The 11290-nt window shown below is 36.2% G+C and overlaps 1 protein-coding gene across 1 annotated transcript; it reads right to left on the minus strand.

Moving 5' to 3' along the window:
* Window positions 1-8359: 8359 nt before the first annotated feature.
* On the minus strand, window positions 8360-9301 carry LOC140522706 (olfactory receptor 12D1-like). The gene is given in 1 exon segment (XM_072638016.1): window positions 8360-9301. A coding segment is annotated over 1 exon segment (942 nt).
* Between the last annotated feature and the right edge of the window lie 1989 nt (window positions 9302-11290).

Consider the following 11290-nt stretch of genomic DNA (forward strand, 5'->3'; position numbering starts at 1 on the left):
TGCTGTGAGTATTGCCTTGATGATACAGTTGGTATTACGACCAGGATTGCAGGGTATAAAATCTCTATTTGGAGGCAGAAAGGACTTAGAGGAAGAAATGAATATCCCATGATGGGAGAATTTACCATATTCCTCTGTAGCAAGGTAATGGGCTAAAAGCACTGGACCCTGTGAAAACTGGAAAGTGAGGTTACAGGAGGGGGAACCTAGAGACTTGGAAGGTTGTTTTCAAGAAATACCAGTAAGACCAGGAAAAGAGCTGGCAGAGGTAGACAGGAGAGGCTGGATTTTATTAACAGGCTGCCATATTGTGTGTGAAAGCCAAGATGAGCTGCTGAAGGAAAAAATCAGATGGACCAAGAGTTAGCCAGTTTGCATGGCAATTCTCAGTGTTAGGGCTCTCCTTTAAAAGAGCAGGCTGGGAGTCTCTTGTGGAAGAAAAAGCTGTTCATTTAGCTAAGAAGAAGTGGAGGGCTGGCAAAAGAAGTGTGCGTTTGACCTTTGTACAGACCCAGCCTAGTTACCATGATGAAGACTGCCAGGTAGTTCATGGTCAGAAAATGTAACTAGGTCAGAGTGGGAAAATGAAACAGTGTTTTGGGTGAGACTTCTAAGGCTGAGCAAAAGCAACTGAACCAAGTAGTGTTTAGGAAGATAATTGAAGATTTTGCTCAGCAGGAGGTCACAGATATTTGGAGTTGTTTCACCGAAGGATGAGAGAATTTAGTTAATATCTTGGATGATGAGAATCAGTGATAAAGGAAATAAAGGATTTGTTTCTATTGATAGAATAAAATTGGGAGCTAAAGTATGGGTAAATAATGTTCCAAAGTCAGATAACGTTCCAAAGGTTGTGGAAATAATAGCACATGGGAAAGTTAATACTGTAACTGTCATTTATTCAGGGGAAGAAGATTACAACATTGTACCCTTAACTCATATATTCTACCACGAATAAGGCTATGATAGGTAGTTCATGGCTGACCCTGTATCTACCCTCCTTCTGGTTATTGTCTCCTTGTTTCTTTTTGACTTTTTATCTGCTAAACTTATTTCCTAGATTTGTTTTCTGCAGGCATAGTACTCTCCATTTGCAAATGTCTGATTTCTTAAGCCAGATGTCACCTCGTGTCCACAACTATGATATCACCTTTGGACCTGGCATTGACCAAGCTCAAAATGCCAGCTAAAGAACCGACCTCTTGAATGGGACCTCTTGGGGGTAGGGACAGCTCTACATCCAATCTCACCAGGAAGTAGCTATGGAAAAAGAGACCTTCACCACTTACCCCAAGATTCTGGGCTTCATTCATTCAAGGGGAGGTTATGGGGTGCTTGTGTTCAAGCCCTACCCTAAGATATTGTTTTATGCACTTATTTTGTGTGATACCTGTTACATTGTTGCAAAGTTCTGTTGACACCAGTTGCCTAAGATACTGTTTTATATGCTTATATTCTGTTATCCCTGTTACAATTTTGTTCATACCATTTGACCCACCAATCAACGTAATAAATATGAAAGATCTTGGGGCCAAATGCAATGGTGATTTAAATGGGAAAATCTTTCCCATTCATTAATAGGCACATGCGACCTGCTTAAATTACATGGAATCCTAAGTCACATGTGGTGAGAGGAGCTTGCTGAATGGGTGGAAGATAAAGGGTGGAAAAGAACTGGGAGGAAGTTGGACAAGCTAGTCAGAGCTGGGAAGGACACAATCAAGTAGATAATTAGGCTCCTGAGTGTTTGTTTCTTTGTGGGAAGACCCCAGCCTGGGTTGGGAGGAAAGACTTGGAAATGCCTTTGTCCCCTGCAGTGGTAATGTGTATTGACTTCCTGGTTACTGACTGATTTGGTTTTCTGCTTTGGAGATTTGACTTTCTGGTGTCTGAATAAATGTTTTTCTTCTGCTTTTTACATGGAGAGTCTATTATACTTTGTAGTTGAGAACTATGCCTGCATATTCATAGTCACCACCAGTGCTATGAATATTGTCTTGGTGATACTTCCAGTCAAACATATATTTAGCTAAATGATTATTTTAGAAACACAAGGCAAAAGCTCACACAGAGGTCAGAATAAGCAGTATAAGACATTCTCAAGGTATTTCTGAAAAATTTTTATATCATTTGGGAGACACTGGCCCAGTAATGCCTAGCATGGAGTGTTCAGCTCAAAGAAGGTGTTGTGCTCTATAAGTGAATCAGAATTACAGTAGCACAAAGAGTCTGTGAAATGCACAAATCTGAGAACACCTGCATCCCAAATGTTCATATGAACTAATTATAGCTGAACTGTAGAAGAGCCTTATGATCTCATATTGGACTGACCAACCACAGTCAAACACACCATGTCTTGAGTTCAGTATCACGATGTCATTGATCCTCTTCAGGTACAAAGAACAAACCGCAGGGAATAGCTCTTGTGTTTAGTTACCTATTTTCATTCTCTGTATATCTTAGATTCCAAATGTTCATCTAATACACCAGACTTTTCCCATTCAGCAGTTTTATTCTGAGTGCACTGATTTTGTTTATGCAAAACTTTTCAATGAGATATAATCAAAATTATCTGTTTTACTTTTCTATTGCTTCTACCTCCTGTTTAGCTTATTATTCTCCCCCTAATTGTAGGAGTGAAAGATACTTCTACAAATTTTACCAGTTTTTCTATGATATAATATTTTATATTTAAGTTTAATAACCTTTTTGGACTTAAGTGTGCATATGAGGTAAAGTAGCATTCAAAACTTGTTTTGCCAGAAAGAAGTTTAGCCCAAATAGTTCTCATGTTGTAATTGCTGTCATTACCATGTCTCGAACTATACCATATAAGTGTTGGCATGGTCCTAAGGGTGTGCTGAAACTAACTCCCACCACCTGACAAGAGCCAATTGTTACATTTTCATTATAAACATTTCTACTTCAGAAATAGGCAAATGCAATAAATGAGAATTTGACATTGTTTTGCTGATTGTGCAGACTTAATAAAGTGATGAAAAATGCTAAAAATGCTGATTAAACTTAAAAGTATGTCATCTGTACATTTACTTTTTTCAGAGAGCTGCTTATTAAAAACATTTACCAACATATCCCTTGATATACTGAATCCTAGGTTTATGACTGTATTTATTGAGAAAGTACATAAAATTTTCATAATGCAAACAATTCTAACCTTTGATTTTAAATACACTTTGACTTTTGATGTGCTCTTTTATTATATTTAATAGTCCTTCCTTGTACAAGCCCTTAGTTGTTTTAGTGTAAGTCAGCATTACACAATTTAAAGTCTTTTTCTGACATATGATGCAATCATATGGTTTGTGTTTTTAATGTGATTAATTATGTTAACTGTTTTCTTAATATTAAAATATCCTCAAATGTCTGGTACAAATGAAAATTGGCTGAAGTGAATTTTTTTAATAGTACTACATTGTATGTGCTGTGATTTTACTTACACACGTTTTGTTCAAATATGTTAATGATTTTCTCTTTCATTGTCATTTTCTTTCTCAGTATTTGATATGTATAATAGTTATTCATTGCTCCATAAATTTTTGCTAAATGTTGCCTATAAATTCATCTATACCATTGTCTCTCTTCCTTTGGATTTTTATCAAAACTTTTTAACAACCACTACTATGACTTATTAAGTACCTCCTCTGTGTCATACATTATACTAGCCACTAGGAATTCAAAGACAAAAGCAAAATAGTATTTACCAAAGAGTCCTTTCCTTATTCAACTAGGCTATCCTCTTTTAAGATATGTCTCATACAATCAACTCACTTCTGGGAGGGGTTCAAACAGAGCACCCACTTACTCTTCTGGCTTCTCACAATATTCTGCTACTGCTACTACTGCTTCCAATGATCTCTGCTGCTGACTCAGATTACTGAGGGAAACTCTAAGGGTTCTTTTGACTTTTCAAAGCCCACAAGGTCATAACCTGATCAATGACATCTCTGGAGACTCACTCTATGATCGTGAAAGGATAAACAAAAAGAAGCATATGTTCTCACACATATATGATAGCTAAGTAGGGAGTTAAGGCAGCCATTGCCCCCAATATCACCTCTACTCAGATAGCTCACAATAGTTCTTGCTTCACCTGTTTCCAGGAAAGAGAAGGGCATAAAAGGACCAAAGGCAAAGTCTATTATCCCTTTGTATGCAAACTCAATTCCATCTCCATTTTTCCCAAACCATCAGTCATTGCACTTAGAAGTCAATCACAATACTTTTTAGTACCGCCTAGGAGACTCCTGAATCATCATGCCCAGAAGCACCTTCTGAAGTTCCACATGTTGGATTGGCGTCAGGCAGAGAATGTCCAAACTTCAAGGACTGGAGTCTCATTGAACATTTTTACTCCTTTTATGCTCTAATTTAATATTTGTTACTGTTTTATTTATATATGTGTTCCCTGTTTTGAATGTTTGTGTCTCACAAACAGTGTGGAAACTTACTTGTCTCTTTAAGTGTTTAGAAGCTAAATGGAATCTTGAAGAAAGTAGTTTGTACTGGTAATTTGGAGTGAACTCTTAGATTTTCAGGAAGAAACTGACCTCTACAAGATTGATGTAACCCACCTTCAGAAACGGTTCAGGTTTGAGAAAGAAAAAGCTGAAAAAAAATTGCAAGCCTGACAAAAACAATGAGTACCCAGTGGGCCTAACTGGAAAAAGTACTTCTTGATCAAACACAAGAAAACAATTGTATGCAGAAGGAAACAGCAGCAATTGAGAACATCGCATAAGATAACCACAAGTGAGTCAAGCACCTAATGTAGGTACCTAGTCAGATGTAGTATGATTATCTGGAGCTCAGGAAGCAGCTGAAAAATCACAAGGATTTGGTTCAACAAGAGAAGTCAATCAATGTCGCAATGAAGCAACTAAAATTAGAAGTAAAAAGTGAACTCCGAACTGACCTTAAGAATTTAAACCAGTCTCTTTCAGAGTTGCTAGAAGATCTAGATGTCATTTTTGAGAAAGCAAAAATCCTAGAGCATGAACTGGAAAGTTTCAAAGAGAACTTTTCATTTTCCATCAACAAGGAGCATCAATAGTCTTATGAAGAGAAGCTTAACTTATTGAAAATTCACATCATGAAGGAGCACTGGCATGGGGAAACAATGAGAGAGAAACTATGTCACCATGAAGACAGACTCAAAGCCCAGCTTTGCTGTTGTATGTCCAAGCAAGCAGATGTCTTAATGAATGGCAAACAAACAGAAGACACTTCACACAGTTTGAAGAAACAAGTTGATGCTTTGCATGAATTTGTTACCAGCACCTCTGGTACCCAGTTTGTCACAACTGGAAGTTTCTCTACTTGAAGTCTCTCATGTCACCAGGAACCAGGGAAGGGCCTTGTCACAATAATTTGGCCACAAGAGATACTTGGAACACTATTTGCCTTCCATACCTGAGGAAATGTCTACTACCTCACTAATTGACAAGTCAGAGTTCCTCTTTTCTGACCTTGCTAAAAGCCAGCTCAGATTCAGGACCTTTTTCCTAAAGACTATATGTTTTATGCCATGAAAGGAATTATTTTTGTAAGTCACTTGTACATATGGAAATACCAGTGCATAAAATTCAAACAGGGTGTGAAGCTAATACCACAGGTTTTATAAACATGCCACTCCTTTGAAATACACATGGCAGGGTATATATTGAAAGGTCTCTACTGATGTAGCAGAGAACCTTACTGAATTTAAATCCCTCTACACTTTTTGTTCTTATCAAGTTTATGTTTTGTGTAAAATACATTTTCATTTTAAAAAAGCCTAAACATGAAAAGGAATATATGACTATGAGGTGCTTCTCCATATGAATCATAGAATCTCAAATATTACAAATAAAATAAACAGGGAGAAAGTGGAGAAGACAGAAGAAGAAGATAATATTAAATTTATTTTTGGTCAGAAATGGTTTGATTTGTTATAAAGAAATCCTATGAAAAACATCATGTTCACTTAAGAAATTCATAGTTCATATAAAAATATAAATTCTGTGAAGAGTATATAAAGAGTTAGCAAATATAGTATATTTCAGAAACACTGTTTTCTGTGCTTAGTTAAGAGAGCTCAAAGAGAAAGAATTAAGTTAGATTATTTGTCGAGACTAAATTTGACATTTTTCTTGGGAAAAAATTTTTGTTAATATTCTTAAGAGTGTTTAATCAATTTTTAAATTAAATTGAGTAGTGTGAGACTGAATTTTCAGATAAGTGAAAAAGAGTTAAAGATACTTAGGCTATAAACTTTCTCAAGGACAAAATATTGTAAAGAATTATATGTGTCTGCTTTTTATTTCATTTCATTTGTCAATAAATTGTATACATTCAGTTTTTTTTTTTTACTATTTGCTTCAAAACAGAGAAATGGGTGGTAATTATAAGGAAAGTTTTTCCTGTATATTAAACAATGATTGATTAATGAACTCAGATGGTGGTTAAGTTAATGAACGCAAAAGACTACAAATTTACTAATAAAAAGAAATTACCGCAACAGCCCTGGATCACTGTAAAGTTCAGGAAGATAACAGTAAATAAAAGAATGAGTCAGGTGGAAGGCTTAGGAGAGACATAAAAGTGAGATTAACCATATCCCATAATATTGCTTACACATGGGTACATTGCAGCATAGCCATTCTTTTCGAACCAGATACATATAGTGTCTGAGTCCAGTTTTTTCTTCTCAATTTATGAGTATTCATCATTGTCTAAAAATAAAAGTACAGCAATATTAATGGCTTATAATTTTATTTCCATCCTAAGATATAAATTGTATTGTTTTTAAAACCTTGCAACATAATCAAAATGTTTACTGGTTTTGTTTAGCTATACTTATATATGCTAGGGACAGAAATATTTTAAAAAAAGAAAAAAGGAACAAAATAAAAATTGAAAATCTGTCAAGCAAAAAATGCGATTTTCCATATAGAAGGTATGATATTTTTAATATTTTGTCAGAACCAGGATCAAATGACAAATGAAGAGTACTTCAAGTAATTGACGTAGCATTCTTGAAAGACTAAGAGTTACAGACAAAAGATAAGGGTTCAAATCATTGTTCTTTCACTCACTCAACCTTGAACCAAGTACATACCATCTCAGGGTTCCATTTTACAATACAAAAAATAAAATTGTGGATAAAATTATCTTGAACAGTCCAGTCTTCCTCTGCTATACATTGTATTGTGATATAGTTTTTTCTACAAATTTATTTATTTTTAGTTTGCAATATTTATTTCCATAAATTTTAAATTTTTCTGTGCCTCCCTCCTTTCTTTCCTCCCCAAGATGGTATGAAATCCAACATATGCACTATATATACATTCTTAATAAAAATATTTTCCCATTAGTGGTGTTGTATAGAAGAATTAGAATGTATGGGAGAAATTATGAGAAAAACAAAATAAAAGAAAAAAAAAGAAAGTGAATAGAATGCTTCTATCTGCATTCAGACTCCACATTTCTTTGTATGAATGTGGATAGCATTTTCTCTCATGAATATTTTGGAGTTATTTTAGGAGCTTGCATGGCTGAGAAGAGCTAAGCCTATCCAGTCATTGCACAATGTGGATGTTATTGAGTACAATGTTATCCTGGGACTGCTCACTTCACTCAGCATCAATTCATATACATCTTTCCAGGTTTTTATGAAGTTCATCTGCTCATTATTTCATAGTACAATAGTATACCACAACTTGTTCAATCATTCCCCAATGGATGAAGGTTCCCTCAAACTCTAGTTATTGACCACCACAAAAAGAGATGCTACAAATGTTTTTTGTGCATGTAGGCCCTTTCTTAATTTTATGACATCTTTAGGATACAATCCTAGAAGTGGTATTGCTGAATCAAAGGGTACATATATTTTTATAATCTTTTGGGCATAGTTTCAAATAGCTTTCCAGAACGGTAAAATTATTTCACAATTCCACCAACGGTGTACTAGTGTTTCAATTTTCCCACATCTTCTCCAGCATTTATAATATTCCTGTCTTGTCATGATAGACAATCTGATAGGTGTAATATGGTGATTTCATTTTTTTTAATATACCAGAAACTACCACAGTAGGTAAGAATATTCCAAAAGTCATGAAGTATAGAATGAAAATTAATGAGAATTGGAGAGAGAACGTTAGGTTTAGAGACGAAATCAACTGAACTTCACATTATTTAATGTTCCTAAACCACAGAAAGCACCTCAGTCACATTCATCTCATAACTTAAAAAAGTCAGCACTTGATGATGGTCCAAACACATCATATATCTAAAGCCAGAAATTCAAATAAATTTATTATTCTTCTTTTCCCCAAATTAAAAATATCACCAGAATAGTTCTTTAAAAGTGTTCAGGACACAATTTCTTTCTAATTGCTTTGCCCAGTGCCCCTTTCACATCCTTGTTTCTCAAGGTATAGACCAGTGGATTAAGAAATGGAGTAACCACACTGTACATGATGGCCAATATTTGGTCCTGATTCATAGAGCTGCCTGAGGTGGAATGAATATAAATGAAAACAACAGGTACATAGAAAAAAATGACCACTACGAAGTGAGAAGCACAAGTTGATAATGCTTTCTGAAGCATACTACAAGACTGACTCTTCAAAAGGAGAAAACTGATAATGTAGAAGTAGGAGAGGAGTATAAAGAAGAATGGGCTAACAGCAATGGTGCCAGTCACTGTTTCAAGCATCCACTGGTTGAGTTCTGTGTTCCCACAAGCCAGATCCAGTAGTGGTTTGATATCACAGAAGAAGTGTTGGATATGGTTGGATCCACAGAATGTCAAGTGGGAAGTCATAATGGAATGGAGTAAGGCATGGAAAAAACCAGTGATCCAGGTTATAGCAGCCAAGGAGAGGCACACTTGGTGCTTCATGAGAATCATATAGTGGAGTGGATTACAGATGGCCACAAAGCGGTCAAAGGCCATGACACCCAGAAGGATGGCCTCTGTGCTACCAAGGAAATGGAAGAAATGGAGCTAAGTAATACAGCCCACAAAGGAGATGGTCTTGTGGGTGGAGAGGAAGTCATCTAGCATTTTGGGCAATATCACTGTAGAGTAGCAGATATCCAGACAGGAAAGGTTACCCAAGAAGAAATACATGGGGGAATGGAGTTGAGGCTCAGAGATGACAATCACCAGGATGGCACCATTTCCAATAAGGATGAAGATATAGATGATGAGAAAAATGGCAAAGAGGAAAGGTTCCAGTTCCCGAGTGTCTGTTATTCCAAGAAGAATAAACTCATTCACTGAGGTATGGTTAGGCATTACTGCAAAAGAACATAAGAAAGGTAAGAAGTGCTATTCTGTCTCCAGCCTGTGGTTGAGGCATCATTGAATTCTGCTGTTAAAATGACACCAAAACATGGGAGTGTAATTGTTGTTCCCCATGACATCAACCTCGAGTAGTGCGAAGATATCATAACATCTCTAACGGTGTATGGACAAGTGAGGGACAACAAACCTTTCGAGAAGAAGGTTCATGACTTCTCTAAGCATTAGTCCTCTTCCATCACCTTTCTCAGTCTTCTATGTGCAATAGAAGCCTAATAAAAATTTTTGGAATTCAATCAAGTTAACCGAATTAAATTAAACATCAGTGGGATGATTTCAACATCACTACTAAACTCTTGAAACAACTCTCTTTGTTCTTTCCCAGCCCCATCATCTATTTTTATATTCACAATAATTTACAGTCTCATTTTTAATTTAACCTAACAGAGAATCGTGAAGAGGGGTGAATGAGAATAGTGCCATTAAATATATACTTTTTCACATAAAAATGACGTTTCGGTTTTTTCTACTTATTTTTGTTGGTGCTACTGCTCCCCATATACATAGATATCTGATACTTCTTTGTAGGAATACCATTGTTTTTAAGTAAAAGGAGGCAATAAATGAAAAAATGATGTTCCCAGGGTAAAGCACAACAAATATCTGAATTTCCTCATTGAGATGAGGAGAGGACTCCATGAAATGAAACATTTAATTTCCTTTGCAATTCTCAACTTCAATGGAAGATCCTTTAAAATTCTTATTACTAAAAAATGCTTTGAAAGAAAGAAATTATTTTGCAGCTGATCAGAAGCACCAAACTTATTAGAAAATAACTAGACAATTATAATTTTCACACTAAATGGACTTCCTGACTCTGAGGAAAGACTGGAATTAGTAAGCCTCCCCAGACGACTCTCATGTAAACTGCAACATCTAGACCTCCCTTCTGCCGCAAATGATGTTCTGCCTTGTGTGTTTTTATTATGGTAAGCAACAGAAGGAACATTATGAATATGCAAGAACTTGAGAACGAGATAGGAGGAGCAGGGATTTACATGGAGTGAAAGGAGTATGTGAGTGTGTTCATGTGTGTGTGCGTGTGAGAGAGAAAGACAGAGACAGAAAGAGAGATAGAGACAGAAATTCAGACAGACAGAGAGAGACATAGAGGGGGGGCAGAGAAAAGGAAAAGGAAGGGGAGGGAGAGAGAGAGAAAGAGAGAGAGATTGACAGACAAAAAAGGGAAAGAGGAGAAAAGAGAGAGAGGAGGGAATAAGTGTTTGAGGTTTTGAAAAAACATAACTCCCTTTCTAAGGATAACATCCTAATTTCTCTTTTCATATCCAATTATACACACCACATTGCAATTTTTCTTTGTTTAAGTGGTCATTTTGCTGTTTTCTGGGCTTGCACAAGGAGTGTGCATTATTGGCAGGTCCACATGTGACTCTGACTTACAGCCCTTCTTGATTCTTTTTTCTCTTGAAATAGTAAGACTTCTGAAGTATTACTTCTAAAGGAAACATTACTCTAAATTGCTACATTATCTAACAGTATAATGCCAGTCTCAACCTCATGCCCAGTCAGTGATCTTCACCAACAATTAACATCAAAATGACTTTGCTTTCAGGTAAAAAGTCTACAAAACATGAGGATATACCACTGTGTGTGTGTGTGTGTGTGTGTGTGTGTGTTCATCCTTCGTTGCCCAAAAACACCATGATATCAGAGAAATAATGACATGACTTGCATTTGACTTTGTTTTGAGTGAGGGAGGGCTGTGCAAGTCACCAGCCTCACTTCTCCTCCAGAGTCATCTGAATCCAGTGATCAGATATTCATCAGGATGACTGGAGATGATCAAGCATGAGGCAATTGAGGTTAAGTCACTTACCCAAGATCTCACAGCTAGTGATTGTCAAGTGTCTGAGGTGAGATTTGAATTCAGGTCTTCCCGACTCCTGTACTGGCACTCTATCC

The sequence above is a fragment of the Notamacropus eugenii genome, chromosome 2 (genome assembly GCF_028372415.1).
Source record: "Notamacropus eugenii isolate mMacEug1 chromosome 2, mMacEug1.pri_v2, whole genome shotgun sequence".
Lineage (NCBI taxonomy): Eukaryota > Metazoa > Chordata > Mammalia > Diprotodontia > Macropodidae > Notamacropus > Notamacropus eugenii.